The sequence below is a fragment of the Amphiura filiformis genome, chromosome 2 (genome assembly GCF_039555335.1).
Source record: "Amphiura filiformis chromosome 2, Afil_fr2py, whole genome shotgun sequence".
NCBI lineage: Eukaryota > Metazoa > Echinodermata > Ophiuroidea > Amphilepidida > Amphiuridae > Amphiura > Amphiura filiformis.
In genome coordinates, this window is record NC_092629.1 from 75,673,597 (window position 1) to 75,692,011 (window position 18,415).

At 35.2% G+C, this 18,415-nt stretch overlaps 1 protein-coding gene across 2 annotated transcripts in view; it reads left to right on the forward strand.

Moving 5' to 3' along the window:
- The window catches only part of LOC140137068 (uncharacterized), a 50,369-nt gene that overhangs the window by 22,692 nt on the left and 9,262 nt on the right, over positions 1-18,415 (forward strand). For both annotated transcript variants that reach the window (XM_072158736.1, XM_072158729.1), the window contains one exon: positions 4,634-4,701. In XM_072158736.1, coding sequence (XP_072014837.1) covers positions 4,634-4,701 — 68 coding nt within the window. The remainder of the gene's footprint in view (positions 1-4,633; positions 4,702-18,415) is intronic.

Below are 18,415 nucleotides of genomic sequence, written 5' to 3' on the forward strand. Positions count from 1 at the left end.
TTTTTAATGATTTCCAATTCTCTTGGGGCTGGAAAACTTCTCGAGGCCAGTAGCGGTAGTAACGCTGCGCGGTGTTTATTTTATTATTTAATGTTAGGGAAAGACGCCATTTTGGATTTTAGTTGGGGCCCAGGATGGGATTGGGGTGCAATTCATCGGATTTGGAGCGATTTACTTGGCCAGATTTGGTACTGATCTGCAGGCGCGATTTTGCAGGGGATTTAGATATAAATTTAAATGGGGGTTTTATAAGTTCATCATTTTCTTACTTGCATGAGATTTCAACTAAATATCATGATCTAAAAATAGTGCAATTCATTTTATAAAATTTCACTGCATAAAAAAAAATGTCTTCAGTGCAGTATACAGACATTAATAAATTATCTGTTTTCTATTAAAATAAAATGTGCAATATTTTAAAATGAGATTTTGATGCTTGTAAAATGAAAGGAAAGCGCAGAAATATAAATTAAAATGATTTTTGCCAATATTTCTTGTTTCATATTGATTTTTATTTGTTGTTAATTAGGCCACAAAATTCCCTCCCCTCTTCAATTTTTGGAGGGACTTATCCATTTTATTTCATTCATTCCCTTTTTGTCGGCCACGCTACCCACGGCCAGGGAATTGTCGGACTTCGTCGCAAGTCCGACTTTTAATCAATTTTCCCAAACCCCTGGTCTGTGACAATAATGTGTTCGGCTGCGCCTCACCCATTATTTACGTTTTTACTGCCTCGGACACATTATTTTCGTGATAAAGGATAATGCATTACCCTTTATTTCTTAAATATATTAGCAGAAGAATTAATATTGTTATTTAATTTCAACTTACACGTATTACATACATATGCATAAAAGCAGTATCAATCATTTTGACTTAAAGGAGTATTTCGTGATCCTAGCATCCTCTATTTATGTCATTTTTCATTAGATATCCACGAACAAAACCTATTCCCAAAATTTCAGTTGATTCCGATTTTGCGTTCGCGAGGTGTGCATGATTATGTGTATTACACTGCTCCATAGACAATGCGTTGTAATTTCGTTCTGGTGCACCAGAACGAAATTCAAATTTCACGAAATCTTTGCCAGAGGTTTCCAGTGATATAAAAATCTCAATTTTTTTTTAGAAAAGTGGGGGGATGAGGCTGTGGCTCACGAAATGCCCCTTTAACTGTCAAATTACCTTCCCATATGGAACAGTGTTATCCCTTGATAACTTTTTGTGACTCATGTCGACATTAGAAAAAGATCAGTGAATTTATTTACCAAATTGTTTGTTGAAAAAGAAAACTGGAATCAGAACAAGTGATTGCTGGTACTTTACTTTTCTGGTGGTTATCTAAAAGTAGCAAAGATCGGCAAAGCAAGCAAAGCAAGCAAGAGACAACTTTGTTGATGTGAATATACCTCATGACGAACTCACCATTGAAAACCTGGTGAGTTGACTCTTAATAAAAATTCCCTTTAAAGGGAAAGCCAGCTTCAATGCAGTAGATGCCTTGTAATAATATTATTAGTTTGGGTGGTGGCATTTTTAGGATCATGCTTTTTTATGATCCATCATGTTTCATGACAGTCCACCAAACCATCAATGATGAGAACATGCACACAGAAACAGCAAACCAAACAACTGCTATAACTTCCTGTCAATTAATTACTCCAAATTGTTCTGTCTTTTTGTCTTTTCTGCCTTTTAGGCTACCCTTAGCTCATTATTAATATAAAGAAATGCAGTTTTTAACTAATTGGCTAAAAATTGCCATCCTACTTGCCTTATACATGCACATTAATTTTATATTAATTCGCAATTTATACTTAATATAGCACATTATAAAATGTATAAAGACTGATATTGTTCAATTATAATAATCCTACATGTATATAAATTATACCCATATCAAAAATAGGCCCTGAAATTGCATCAAATTTTTCCCGTTGAAAAGACAAAACTGATGTTTAAGATATAAATTATTTCATAAATGACATTTTGAGTCATTTTTATCCATAAAACGATACTTGATATAGGAAAGTTTTACTTTGACTTTTACGTCCATAAAGGTTTTAATCATGTTATCAATACACTCACATCTCATGCTGTGCTGATCTCCAGGAGGTTTGCAAATGTAAATCTAAGAACGCCTGATAACAAGGATTCTATAATTTTCTTTCGTTGATATGCTGTGGAAACTATTATAGACCTGGCATGAACTTTTAATGTCATATTTCCTTCAAACCATAACTTTTGAAATTCTCACTCGTTTTCATTCGTTGAAACGGCAAAACATACTTTCTTTTTCTTACAAATCCAATAACAGGTCTATTATATATTTTCACCATAAAAAGTTCCGCAAAGTAATTCAAACCAATGCTAGTACCCCGTAATCTCTTTAGCAAACAAAGACGATCTCCGAATTAGATAGCCAGCTAACGCTGGCGAAAAGCAGTGCAAAGATAAATATTAAAGAGACAACTTTAGCCGGTATGAAAATACCTACGTGGTGAGCTCCATTCGTGATTACCGATAGAGCCGGTTGCTCACTAAAATGCCGCGGTCTTGGCAAAGCTGAGGCTTTCAAAATATAAAGATAATTTAATCGAAGCATGATCTCAATGAAAAAGTAAATATTGAATGGCTGAAACCTTTGTTTTTCAATATATAAACACATAGTGTGCTCCAAGAGACTACTAAAGTCATAAATGCTAATGATTGCTTTTGAAATAACCTGGTAAACTTAATCTAAGAACTGCATTAAAAATTACAAAATCGGACAGAAAAAATGCCTCTCACGCACTTCACATATCCATTCTACTATATGTATCGAGTAGCCTTGTTTGCCAATTTGTGGTGAATATTTCTGCTTGGTTGGCTTTGCTTCTAGCCTAGTAATAGTAATAAACACACACTACCTATTCACGAAGTTGACAATGATAATTCTTATACTCACTAATTGTATATGATTCTGGAAAGTATTTCTGATTTTGTTTTGAATAAGAATAATACCTTAAGATCAATGTGTTCCCTGCCTCCACCATTAATGGGTGCGGATGGAGAGAGAACATTTATCCACCGACCTTCCTTCAATGCCTCAACGACTGAGAATGGCGCTCTCGTTCACAAGCATTGTGCCGAGCAAGCGATACCGTCACACGTGATTGGACGTCCACAGCGCATCAACGAATCATGCCATTGGCCAAAGCTAGTTACCCGGGAAAACCTGATCTTTGACCCGGCCTGAAACTTGCTCTCTGCAGGTGATAAATTGAGTTTCATTGTGATAAACGCGATGAAACTGTATTCCAACACTTCAAATAATTTCCCTAGTCTTCAACATGGCATAACCTATTAATCGTAGGGAGTGGTGGGTGGGCAAATACTTTTGTTGTTCCAAACTGGATAAAAACAGAAGTGTGCTGTGATATGAAAAGCAAACCCCCGGGAGCAAACCCACACAGATCTTAATTTAATAGATCTGCTCCCATTGATTGAAGACTGGATTAGGCCATTACCCCGCCCTATGATTGGATGGAGCTATGATGCACACGCAAACCATAACAACAAATAATGACCTCACCAGGTCATAAGCACCATTTAAAAGTAATTATAGGGACGCAACAATTTCTATGAACGAGTTAATTGGTGTCTTTAGGCTGCGATCACATAGAAGTATACGGTATACGGTATTCGCTATACGAAATACGCTCATTCGATCAGGCTGAGTTCATATAGGAGTATACTATGTGAACTCAGCCTGATCGAATGAGCGTATTTCATATAGCGATTAGCGAGTATAGGCATGATAGGTCAGTTTACCAATTTTAGTAGGGAGTGGTGGGTGGGCAAACACTTTTCTTGTTCCAAACTGGATAAAAACGGAAGTGTGCTGTGATATGAAAAGCAAACGTTTTAATAACATTAAAATGTCGGGTTAAATAAAGCTCATGATAACGTTTTAAAACGTTTTGTATGAAAACACACTACAAAAATATTTTTAAATGTTTCCAAAAAATGTTATTGTAAACTATTTTTGCAAACACTTTTGCCAAATATTGTGTCAATACTTAAATAACATTATGTTAAAATATATGAACGCAGCAAACACAGAAATGTTCATAAAATGGGTTTTTTTCAAAACCTTTTAATAACATTAAATGTCGGGTTATATAAAGGTCATGAAAACGTTTTTAAAACGTTATTGAAAATATTTTTCGAACATGTTTCGAAAAATATTTTTTCAACCCCAAAATAATATTCTGTTTAGAATGTTTTGTATCAAGTTTTCAAGAATGTTTTTGGAATGTTATTAAAACGTTTTTATACTCTTTATATAACCCGACATTTAAATGTTTTCTGTAAAACATTTTTATTTGTTGAGTAGTCATTTAAACGTTTTCTGACAACCTTTTATAACCTTTTGCGAATGATGTCGAAAACGTTTTGTGTTTGCTGGGATCATCAGATTGAGTGTCCCAGGGTAAAGAAGGCATTTGAGCTAGGCAAATTCGCATACAAATTGTAAATTCACTCTGCATCTGTACAATTTGAAAAAGTCAAAACTCTGAAACTTTCAGAGCTGATGTCATCTGACATTTAAAACTTACAGAAATACTCTTTTTCTATTTTTTTACAGTAAGTGTCAGGTTGGAATGTGGATATCCTGTGGGGCGTTCCCCTGGCAGTGTATTCCCGAGGGTTACGGTAATTCAGAATATGATCTTACATTCTTACAAATATTAAACTTAACTGAATAAGAATGAGAATAAAATATAGGATTTTGTCTTTTGCCTATCCAATATCATGTCATAATGGATGGGCTGGCTAATATTTTTATCGTAGTGGATACCGGCTGTGCTGGCATCCATTATTCAAAATACTGGCTAGCCCATCCATTATGACAAAATATTGGATAGGCAAAAGACAAATCCTATATTTTATTCTCTAAGCAAAATGATGTATCTTGAAGCATGTTTAAATGTATTGGAGATTATTATTACATGTAATTATGCATCAGTAACTTGTATGGAGGGTATTGTGAACAATTTAAACAATTTGCCTTTGTATAAACCGAGGAATATCCTAAAGAGCATAGTAAAAGGGCCAAACCAACATGTTATTAGACTTATCACCATGCTCGATAAACTGGTACAAAGTTATGAACCAAAATCATAACCCACGCTTTGCAAAATACAAGATTTCACTCTCGTAAAAATAAACAATTTTAATTGCAACATTCAATTTGCCCTTAAAAATATCAAACTGAACATGCTAAAAATGAACATGCCACTACAGAATAATTCTGGTATACCCTGCGCACAAGTATATTAAAGTCATAATGTACGATCTTTTTTAAGAATTTACCTTTATTTTTTTCAAAACCGATTTTTTTTTTGTGGCATATTTGTAATACTTACACATGTTCTAACTTAAATCTATGAGCAAACTGTCAAATTCGTCCTATTTGTAGTAAAACGGGACGGTTTTCTGTTGGTCCGACATAAAGTCATAATTTTTTAGAATATGACTTTGTGTCGGGCCCGATCGCAAACCGTAGTCTCGTACAAAACTAGCTTGGTTACGCTCCCTCCACATCACAGGGAAAATATGCCACATAGTGCCAGGTTGGCACTTGCCAACTGATGCCAATGTGGCATTTGCCAGGTTCGGCCAAGAAGAATGTGCAAGGGGTACGCACAACCAGGCATTTGCAGTCATGGGCCAAATTGGCATTTGCCATCAATATCCAGAGTGTCAGTATACAAATATTAACTGTCTATGAGTGTAATGGTCGAAATATAATCACGAGGTGAAAGATGGATTGTTCCATTCCACGAGCCGGAACGGCGAGTGGAATGGAACAATACATCTTTCACCGAGTGATTATATTTCGACCATTACACGAATTTAAGACAGTTAATATTTGTTTTATATCACTCATGTATAAATTCTATTACTAAAACACTATTTAAGGTAGGAAATACATTTATTCATCAACATAGCACCATGTTTTGCGGTGATATACTTCACATTTTGGGGTCCACCCCATAACTAAATCGGCGAGTCCAAGAGTCAGCGCACGGCTTTGCGCAGGCGCACTACGGCAAAGCACATGATGGTAAAGACTATCACACGGAGTGGGTGATGGTAAAAATGGCAAATGGTAGCAAATGGTAATCAACCAATGAACTGTCTAGAATTTATGCATGAGTGATATAAAAATCATTGGCATCTGCCAATTGTACCAGGTTGGCAAGTGCCAATCTGGCAGGGGTTGGCATTACCATTTTTTGGTGATTTACAGATTTTTATTATTTTTGAACAAAAATTAAGATTTTTAGATGGTTTCCAGCAGTGGTTCCCAGTGTTTTAGGCACCGTATTGTTTGACCATACAAAAACATTGCATGATCTTTGTTTTCATTGGTTTTTGTTATTTGAATAAATGAAAATAATAATTTTGTACAAAAATAAGCTATTTCTGATGATTGAATTTCTTTTTCGTGTGTTTTTATTATTCTAATTTATTTTGGAACAAAATGCAATTTTTGGATGGTTTCCTGTGGTGGTTCCCGGGTTCGGCTCCAGGTCGTTTTGATAGTAATTATGAATTTGCAGGTTTGTACTTTGATGTGTTTTTGTTATTTTGCAAGATTGGAACAATTACAATGGAACAAAAAAAATGCACTTTTGGATGGTTTCCTATGGTGGTTCCCGATGTTTTCAGTTCCGTGTTGTTTTGATAGTAATTGTGCATTGGTTGATTTGTGCTTTCATATGTTTTTGTTACTTTGCAAGATTTAAATAATTTTGGAACACTGAATGCATTTTGGATGGTTTCCTGTGGTGGTTCACGGTGTTTCGTCTCCGTGTTGTTTTGATAGTAGGCCTACTGGTGCATTGGTAGTTTGGGTTCTCTCATTTGCAAGAATTAGGCCTAAATTATTTTGGAACAACAATTTAATTGTAAGATGATTTCCTGTCCTGGTTCACGGTGTTTTCGGCTTCATTTATGCATTTATAGATTTGTGTTCAGTCGTCACGTGAGCTCCCTCAAATGCTGTTGTGTGTGAAAGAACTCTAATGACACTTTCAAATTATCATACCAAACCAGTAAATGTGCACGTCGCAAAAAAAGTAGATTTAAGATTATTCAGATGAAAAATTAGTGTGTGTTTCAGTCAAAAGTAAGAAGAAACACCATTATTAAACTTCATTTTTTGTTTGCAATTTAAAAAACACAATCTTAAAAATCACAATGAAAGATAAAACGGTTTTGTACACAATACCACGGAAATGGTGTACATATTGGCGTAAATCAACCGGGAGGTTGACAAGTATTGGCGAAGATTAAATAAGTTTTGAAATTTTCAGTCTTTTTTTAAATTTTGTTTACTTTTTTATGGCTTGAAGAACTGAATCGCGTATTACGCTGCCCACCACTCGCATGGCGCAGAGCGCCACGCAAAGTTCATTGCGCGTACCGGCGCGTAATTTGAGCGCAAGCGCGAATAAGCCAAGTTGATTGATCGGTGACGCAAAATCACCCACGCACGAGAAATGCATTATTTACGATCTGCATCATTTTCTAATGGTTGATTTGTGCTTTCATGTGTTTTTGTTACTTTGCAAAATTTAAGGGTAGACGAGGTATTGTTGGTCGAAGCAACCTAAAAATCGATTTTCATTATCTAGATCAATATATTAATAAAAAGTAACACCTTGATGTTTTGCAAAAGTTAATTCTACAAATCGTATAGACCTTTTTCTCAGACGTCACCAATCAATCGATATTGGGGTCCAGCATTCGAGTCATCAGCACCCAAACGCATATACCGCGCCGGCGCGCGCGATGAACATTGCGCCACGCTAGGCGTCCTGCGCGGAATTGCCAGCTCACAGTACGCGTGTAGTTCTTCACGGTGTAAAAAGTAAACAAAATCGTGAAACAAAACAAAGATTTAATTTTAAATAGCATCGCTGTATTTCCGTATTTTTTGTATTTTGTGGCATCAAACTGGAACAAAGGTAGGCCTAAACTATACAGTTCCCGTTTAAACAATTATTTTATTGAAGCTAAAGTGAAATATGACAAAACAGAGGAGAAAATACGCAGTATTTGGTGTTTTACACCGTGGACACGTGAGAAACGCACGTGTTGTTTGTTTACATCTCAGACCCCAATATCGATTAGGTGACGTCATCAGAAAAAGGTCTATACTTTGCAAACTTGCTTAATTTATTGTTGTTAATGAGTTATGTACGTTTTACAAAAGTGTTGTTGCTTCAGCCCTCTTTACAACGTAACTCAAGAACCGCAGCACCTATAAAAGTATATCTGTGATAAGTTAATTCTTCTACACGCTCGCTATGAATTGAGCAATGCAGTTTTTGCCAAAGCTCACTACCATTCGTAAGATGCTGTGAACTACCAAATCACAACAGTTTAAAATAATTAATAACCTTAAATTATTTTGGAACATTGAATGCATTTTTGGATGGTTTCATGTGGTGGTTCCCGGTGTTTCGGCTCCGTATTGTTTTGATAGTAGGCCTAAAGCATCCAGCATACTTTCCTGCCGCTTGCCGCTGCGGCAAGCGGCAGGGCGTTTCAACCAATGACAAGCCTTGATTGTGTCCGTTTGTCTGCAATACGCGTGCGCCACGCCGCTCAGCGGCAAGCGGCAGGGTAGTATGAAACCAGCATAATGGTGGTAGTTTGTGCTCTCATGTGCTCTCTTGCTCTCATTTGCAAGAATTAAGCCTCCAGCATACCTTCCTGCCGCTTGCCGCTGCGGCAAGCGGCAGGGCGTTTCAACCAATGACAAGCCTTGATTGTGTCCGTTTGTCTGCACTACGCGTGCGCCACGCCGCTCAGTTTTTGGATGGTTTCCTGACGTTGTTCCCAGTGTTTTTGGTTCCAGTGCGCGTAACTCTCATGCATCTATACTATTAAAGAGGAACTTGCCGATAATCGATACTTTGAAGAGGAACTGATCGATTCATCGGTATCATCTCGGAGATTATAGATAGATTATAAATTAATAAATAGATAAATAAATAAGTTCTAGCATTTCCAGATGAATGGTAAATGCATAGATAGATAGATAAATTAATAAATACAAATAATTATTTGGATTTATTCGGTAGATCGACCAATGGTGGCCCCGCTATTGTAGGCCTACGGTTCGTTAACGCGTTGCTTCGTTGCTACGGACAAGCTACGCGTATACTATACGCGCATGTTTCGTATTACTTTGTAAAATTGTTTGCAATGGTAGGCCTACTGTAATGTAACCGCTACACAGATGATTTTCGAAAAATGGTCCAAGTGATCTAATTTTTTGAAAGTGATATTAGTTTATCCGTTCGTGGTGACTTCGATGGAGAGTGGGCATTATGCGGCATGGTAACTGCAACCGCTACAATAATAAATCAACTGCATTCGTTTATGATAACTTTCGGAGTCTTCTTTGTGATGACTTTCCGAAAATTTTAAATTCAAGGTAGGTCTAGGCATTATTGGAAAGTAATTTGAGTTTATTCGTTTGTCATGTTGTGATGAATTTCGACGGGGAGTGTGGGCATTATTATCATGGTAACCGCAACCGCTAAATATCTCAACAATGGCGTAGATTTCTTTTTGACATGGGGTAGGAGGGATGAAAACATTTCTTGAAGTAGGCATATTAGTGAATCCGGCATCTTTTGGCAACATTAACAATGGCGTAGATTTCTTTTGACATGGCCTACTGGTGAATTATATTGTGCAAAAGTGGAACAAATTCGCACGAAGACAGCAAAAATTGGCACTTTTTAGTTTCGCCAAAAATGAGGTTAATTTTGTCAGAAACCCACATCTACATGTATTATACATGTTTCAACTTGGGGGTGATTGTACGGACCATTGACCGTATCAAAATATGGGGGGGGGGGGGGGATCCCCCACCCACCACCGGAAGTTACGCCTATGTAAATCAACCTTCTTGAAACCCAATGTTGCTATAGGCCTACTTGATGAAACAGAAACAAATATAAAAGAAAGAACGAACGAAAGAAAGAAAGAAACCCACATACATGCGTCAACATGGAGGTGTATAAGAAAGAAAGAAAGAAAAAGAAAGAACAACGGGAAAGCAAGAAAGAGAAAGGGAGAGAGAAACGAAAAGAAAGAAAGAGAAAGACAAAGAAAAAATAGACAGACAGAAAGAAAGAAAGAAGCGAGAGAGAGAAAGAAAGTGAACAAGCAAGAAAAAAAGAGAGAAATGGAAAGAGAGAGAGAAAACTGAAAGAAAAAAGGGAAAGACAAAGAAAAAATAAGTAAAAAGGGGAAGGAAAGAGGGAAGGAAAGAGGGAAGGAAAGAGGGAAAGAAAGAGGGAAAGAAAGAAAGAAAGAGAAACAATGGGAAAGCAAGAAAGAGAAAGGGAGAGATAAACGAAAAGAAAGAAAGGGAAAGACAAAGAAAAAATAGACAGACAGACAGACAGAAAGAAAGAAAGAAAGAAAAGAGAGAGAGAAAAGAAAGTGAACAAGCAAAAAAAGAAGAAGAAAGAAATGGAACGCAGGAAAGAGAGAGAGAAACTGAAAGAAAAAAGGGAAAGACAAAGAAAAAATAAGTAAAAAGGGTGTTTGGTACAAAAATTACGCAAAAGATTTTATGCTAAGGAAGTCGTTTGCAAAGTAGAGGCAACAAATGGTAGGCCTACCACATCACTAACCGCGTAATAATTGAGCTGTTAAAAGCGATACCAATTGCCATGATTACCATTTCCATCGTTTATACTAACCGCTCCCGTTTACTAACCGCTCCCATTTACTTATCTAGCGGGTACCCGCTAGTACTAATTAATTCATGACATTCCACGAAGAGCTACTAATTTCTTTATTTTAACACGAAAAATTATGACACTTTCAAATTATCATACCAAACCATTGAATGTGCACGTCGCAAAAAATCAAGTAGATTATAGATTATTTTGATGAAAACTTAGTGTGTGTTTTGAACTAACAAATTTCAGTCAAAAGTAAGAAAAAAACACACCATTATTAAACATCATTTTTTGTTTGTAATGTAAATAACACAATCTTAAAAATATATAACGGTTTTGTACACAAATATCACGAAAATGGTGTACATATTGGCGCAAATCAACGGAGGTAGATTGACGAAGATTAAACGTGCTTTGAAATTTTCAGTCCTTTTTAAAATTTTGTTTACTTTTTTATGACATGACGAACTGAAACGCGTATCACGCTGCCCACCACTCGCATGGCGCCGCGCGCCACGCAAAGTTTATCGCGCGTGCCGGCGCGTTATTTGCGTTTGATCGCGAGCGCGGATAAACCGAATTGATTGATCGGTGACGCAAACTTTGCCACGAGAAATGCATCAATTCAGTAAAATTTGCATTTTTCCATCATTTTGAAGAACAATTTAGTCTTATAACAAAAACTTTCTTGTCTCATTATTGAAAAAATATTGAAAAAATATTTTGCGAAAAATGTTTGCCCAAAATATTTTCAATAACGTGTTAAAAACGTTTTCATGACCTTTATATAACCCGACATTTAAATGTTATTAAAAGGTTTTGAAAAAAACATTTTAAGAACATTTCTGTTTTTGCTGGGTTCAAATATTTTAACATAATGTGATCTAAGTATTGACACAATATTTGGCAAAAATGTTTGCAAAAATAGTTTACAAAAACATTTTTTGAAAACATTTAAAAATATTGTTGTGGTGTGTTTTCATACAAAAAGTTTTAAAACGTTATCATGACCTTTATATAACCCGACATTTTAATGTTATTAAAACGTTTTTACCTAAACCAAAAGCCAAAATATAACTTATTTAAAACGTTTTTGTGTTTGCTGGGATCCTATCTACAGTAGGCCTATTATAAGCAACGTGTATAAGTAGGCGTAAAACTAATTTTGTTGGGTTTAATTAAAATGATCTTCGGTTTATATAGGCCTATCAGGTAAAAATGTACCAGTCTCTATTACTTAACTTTCCAGCAAAATCATGAAACGTTTCGTAATATTTTAAAAAGGCCTACAAACGGTGCCTTAAATTTAGAGAATAAAAGATAGGATTTTGTCTTTTGCCTATCCAATATCGTGTCATAATGGATGGGCTGGCCAATATTTTTATCGTAGTGGATACCGGCGCACTTTTGTGTGGACATCCCCGTTGTAATTTTAATTTTTTTTTAATAATTTTTTTTTGCTGGGTTCGTGCAAGATCTCGACAGAAAAAATACGTTGAATTTTATTAGTGTATATTTAAGTGGCATTATTTATTATAAGGGCGTGTATAGGCTAATCTTAAAACATATACAATTTGATATAAATTCTGAAAACAATAGGCCTATAGGCCTAATGCTTCAATTTACATGTAGAACCGTCATAATATATTCAATTTAGTGATACAAAAGTTCAGCAGTTTAAAAATTGTAAAATGTATTCCACATCATTTTGTGCCAATTTTTATTTATTTCGTTTGTACATAAATTAACACGGAATAAAGCTAAATTAACTTTGAAATATGATTTTCTCAAAATCAACTGATTTTGCAAAAATTATGTATGACAAACGAAAAAATGATTATGTCGAAAGATACCAGCCTCTTTCGTCATGCCTAATAATGAAACTGCCGTTGAAATATTAACCATTTTTAGTCAAACGGTAGGTCTACTCATCTTACTCATGGTTGTAAAAGAAATATGTAGGCCTATGTATAATCATTTTCAAATAAACGCAATCTACAGCTGCTATAAGTTCTCAAGAAAGTTTTATATTTTTTGCTTACGGTACTTAAGTTCTTGCTGACGTTTACCCGAACATTTATTTTAACGAACGTCATGTACAAGGTGTCCCATAAAAAGGTTACATGTAGAAAATGAAACGCATTTTGTGATGGTACAACAAAACAATGTGATTTTTTCAGATATTATTTATTCATCCTTCTTGTAACTGGTTTCTAAGTTTCAATTCTGTATCTTAAAAGCAACTTAACTTATATTAGCGCAAGATGACAGGGGTGTCAAGAGCGCGAGCGGCTATAACCATCAAAATATCGCACAACGAAAGTTGAACACAAGTACACCTTTGTTTTGAGATTTTTTCTTTATTATATTTTATGTTTCTCTTATTTTTCATTATTGAACTTATTGCACAAAAGAAACATATTGAAAAATTAAATATTGTACACTGAAAATAAATCAGTTTTAGACCTTCTTGACTCAATCTTTTGCATTTTGCTTGAAATCGATGCTGTTTGTTTTTACATTTCTGACTAAACTATTGAAATAAAATTGAACAAGTTTTATTATTTGTTTATCAAAATAAAATACTCATATACTGCACTATCTGCCATGTTATGACATGGCTGTGACGGCGATATAATGAACCTCGTGTTGCATTAGGCCTATGTCACGTAAAGAGCTTGGTCAGGAATGCCTGGAATACAGGCTTAGTACGTATATTGTGAACTTGACATTCACAGAGGTACTAGTAGAAGGTATATAGATTATGTCATGAAACGGGTATTTATATTTATTAACATTAACTTGGATTTTTTTTCAAAAATCTACATGGTACCTTTATTTTGGGACACCCGGTATATTCCTGAAAACAGTCACCAGCATCTACTTTTCAAATAATTTAGCTATTCTATTTTGATAATTTCATAAATAGTTGAAATTGTAACAAATTGACAAAAAACACCCCAATTATGTTAAGAGGCTGGTATCATTCGACATAATCATTTTCGTTTGTCATACATCATTTTTGTACGACGCGGAGCATGCACGTTGAAAACAGGCGCAATAGTCCAGTCGAATCGGGTCATGACGACGGAAAACCCTATACCCCGAGGGCATAAACAACGTTTAGTCATGAAAATATATGAATGAACCCCGTTCATACATGTGCAACATTCTGCGTGCTGTTAATTTCCTCCACAATTAAAAATACCATTATTTTATACTAAAAATTACCAGTTCCTTATTCTTTATAAAAGTTTTTCCATCGCTATAAATTGTGAGAAAATGTTTTACTTGTTCAGTCCATCGTGTTTGGAAGCGCGCGAACTTCGCGTACATCACTCGCGCTTTTCGTAAATTGCGCGCGTGCATACGTGCGTATATCCTACTCGCGAGCGTCCATCGGTTCTAACGCGGCTTGTCAACCGTTATTACTTAATTTCTTTGTATTTTATATTAAAAAAAAATACTATCTTCAGTAGATAGCGGAAAAAACAAACAAAAACAAACAAAAAACATCCAAAACCAACTTTCCTAACAGATGTTTTCTAAATTTGTGAAATATTTTCTGTTGTTTTATCAGGCCCGCAATGCTATCTTCAGAAGATAGTCGTTTGCGCTCGCATTGCAAGAAAATGATGCAGATCGTAAATGATGCAAGCATCAAGCCGTAAGTGGGCTCGCGCTTGTTCACAGAAGATGATGCATGTCGCAACGGGTGATTTGCAAATTGCACCTGGTATCTTGAGTTGATAAAAAACAAACAGACAGACAAACAAACAAACATTAAATATAAAAAAAAAATATACCAAATGATCTTTCTGACTCGTCTCATGCTAAGCTTATGATTTCCATCTTTTTCCATCAAACCAAACTTTCCTAACAGACGTTTTCTAAATTTGAGAAATATTTTCTATGTTGTTTTATTTAAAAGCCCGTAGGCCTATATCTGTCTGCGATTTCCGAGAAAATGATGCAGGTCGTAAGTAGGCGTTGAGCGCGTTTTTTGACAGCAGGTGATGATGCGTGATGTCGCAAAGGGCCTATAATGATTTGCAAATCACAACCGTAAATTCTACCTTGAGTAGATAACAAACAAACAAGCAAGCAAACAACAAACATGTAATAACAAAAAAATATATACCAAATGAAATTTCTGACTTTCATGATTAAAAAAAACCCAACTTAGTTCATACGGTTTCAAATGGTATCATCAGTAGATAACATAATATTGTCAATCTTTCTTACTTACTTACTTTCTTTGTATTTTATATAAAAAAATACTATCTTGAGTAGATAGCGGAAAAAAAACATAAAAACAAACTTTCCTAACAGATGTTTTCTAAATGTGTGAAATATTTTCTGTTGTTTTATCAGGCCCGCAATGCTATCTTCAGAAGATATCCGTTTGCGCTCGTAAATGATACAGATCGTAAATGATGCAGATCGTAAATGATGCAAGCCGTAAGTGGGCTCGCGCGTGTTCACAGAAGATGATGCATTTTGCAACGGGTGATTTGCAAATTGCACCGTAAATGGTATCTTCAGTAGATAAAAAACAAACAAACAAACAGACAAACAAACATGAAATATTAAAAAAAATATACCAAATGATCTTTCTGACTCGTCTCATGCTAAGTCTTATGATTTCCTTTTTTTTAATTATTATTTCATTAGGTTTACAAATGCTATCATCAGTAGATAGGCCTAACAAAATATATTCAACCTTTCTCAATTTCTTTGTATTTTACAAATAAATACTATCTTGAGTAGATAGCGGAAACATTAACAAGCAAACAAACAAAAGACAAATTTCCTAACAGACGTTTTCTAAATTTGTGAAATATTTTCTGTGTTGTTTTATTTAAAAGCCCGTAAAGCCGTCTGCGAGTTCCGAGAAAATGATGCAGGCCGTAAGTAGGCGTTGAGCGCGTTTTTTGACAGCAGATGATGATGCGTGATGTCGCAAAGGGCCTATAATGACTCTTTTTGCAAATCACACCGTAGATTCTACCTTGAGTAGATAATAAACAAGCAAACAAACAATCTCATCCCGATTCATTGCCTCTTTCTACTCTAGAAGTAATGTTATACATTATTTTCTCTAAATTATTACTTCATCATGTAGCGGCGAATTTTATCTTTCTAATACATCAGTCCCGATCAGAAAGTTTAAAGCGATATTAGAGACTTGTCACTTTCCGCATCTGCCTGTTTCTCTATTTTTACCTCGTTTTTGTCCTTTTTAAAAAAAAAATAGGGCGGCATTAGGCCGAATGCCGATTTTTTTTAAATTCGCGCAGAGTATTATTTTCTCTAAATTTTTACTTCATGATGTAGCGGCGAATTTGTTAATTAATTAATATATATCAGTCCCGATCAGAAAGTTTAAAGCGATATTACAGACTCATCACTTTCCGCATCTGCATGTATCTCTATTTTTACCCCTTTTTTCCTTCTTTTTTTTTTAATATCGCGGCATTAGACCGAATGCCGAATTTTTTAATTCGCGCAGAGTAGCCGTGCGAGTTTTAGGATTTATTTCGCTATATCTACTGAAGAAATCTACGCCACTGCTCTCTATAGGACCATGTTTATTACATTCCATGCTTTGGGCTATTTTTGTATTACCTAAATTTGCTGTTTGGAATATTTGAAAAATCTGATTTACTCAACTCTGAACAAATCAGATTAAATCTGAGCAGTTGGCAGGTATGAAAGCTAGGCCTATTGGGGCCTACGAGCAAAATGTACATTGCAAGCGATGAATGAAGAAAAAAAAAAAAAAATATAGGCCTACCAAATGAAATTTCTGACTTTCATGATTTAAAAAAAAAAAAATTAGTTCATACGGTTTCAAATGGTATCATCAGTAGATAACATAATATTGTCAACCGTTCTTACTTACTTTCTTTGTATTTTATAAAAAAAATACTATCTTGAGTATATAGCGGAAAAAACAAACAAAAACAAACTTTCCTAACAGATGTTTTCTAAATTTGTGAAATATTTTCTGTTGTTTTATCAGGCCCGCAATTCTATCTTCAGAAGATATCCGTTTGCGCTCGTAAATGATGCAGATCGTAAATGATGCAAGCCGTAAGTGGGCTCGCGCGTGTTCACAGAAGATGATGCATTTTGCAACAGGTGATTTGCAATTTGCACCGTAAATGGTATTTTCAGTAGATAAAAAACAAACAAACAAACAAACAGGCAGACAAACAAACATGAAATATAAAAAAAATATACCAAATGATCTTTCTGTCTCGTCTTATGCTAAGTCTTATGATTCAATATATTCAACCTTTCTCAATTTCTTTGTATTATTTTCTCTAAATTTTTACTTCATGATGTAGCGGCGAATTTGTTAATTAATTAATTAATATATCAGTCCCGATCAGCATTAGGCCGAATTCCGATTTTTTTTTTAATTCGCGCAGAGTATTATTTTCTCTAAATTTTTACTTCATGATGTAGCGGCGAATTTGTTAATTAATTAATATATCAGTCCCGATCAGAAAGTTTAAAGCGATATTACAGACTCATCACTTTCCGCATCTGCATGTTTCTCTATTTTTACCTCTTTTTTTCCTTTCTTTTTTTTTAATAGCGCGGCATTAGACCGAATGCCGATTTTTAATTCGCGCAGATAGATAGCCGTGCGCGTTTTAGGATTTATTTCGCTATATCTACTGAAGAAATCTACGCCACTGCTCTCTATAGGACCATGTTTATTACATTCCATGCTTTGGGCTATGTTTCTATTACCTAAATTTGCTGTTTGGAATATTTGAAAAATCTGATTACTCAACTCTGAACAAATCAGATTAAATCTGAGCAGTTGGCAGGTATGAAAGCTAGGCCTATTGGGGCCTACGAGCAAAATGTACCATGCAAGCAATGAATGAAGAAAATATAAAAATGATAGAATAAAAGGGAAATCAAACAAAGCAAGAAAAGAAAAGAGTGAAGTAGGCAAGAATGAAAGAAATTGGAACAAAATTTTCCCCATTTTCTTTTTATTTCAAAATAGGCCTACGTGTTTTATCTACATCTACAAAATACTCAATAACGTTGCAAAAAGCAATATCTAATTGAGATAGGAATGATGGATTTGGATGAACAAAACACATACAAAAAAGAAACAAAATGGGTTACTTCATAATGTGGTCGGAACTAGCTGCTTTGAAACTTTCAGTGCTGGTTATGTTGAGGATGTTTGAAGGGAGGTCGTTCCAGTCCTGTATTGTACGAGGATAAAAGCTGTATTTATAAACGTTGCTGTTGGTTTTGACAACTCTGAATTTGGCAGGATGGTATTGCCTTGTTATTTTCATTGATTGGCGAGTAATATAATCCGGTATGGGTATGGCAATGGTTTCATTTTGTAAAGCGCGCTTCAGACTCCGTATTGTACGCACAATATTGTATGTACAATACTTTTCGTGACGTCAAAAAGTATTACACGTGCAATAAATAGTATGTACCGGGAAAATATATATTTTGCTACAATCATTGGTTGCTTAATTGATACAGAGTTGCCAAATTTCTAAGAGTTCTAAATTTAGTGAGTGCACGGAATGATGAACATCTTTTAATGTCTTCTTGTATTCGACCATGGTAGGTATCATAATACCTACCATGATTCAACT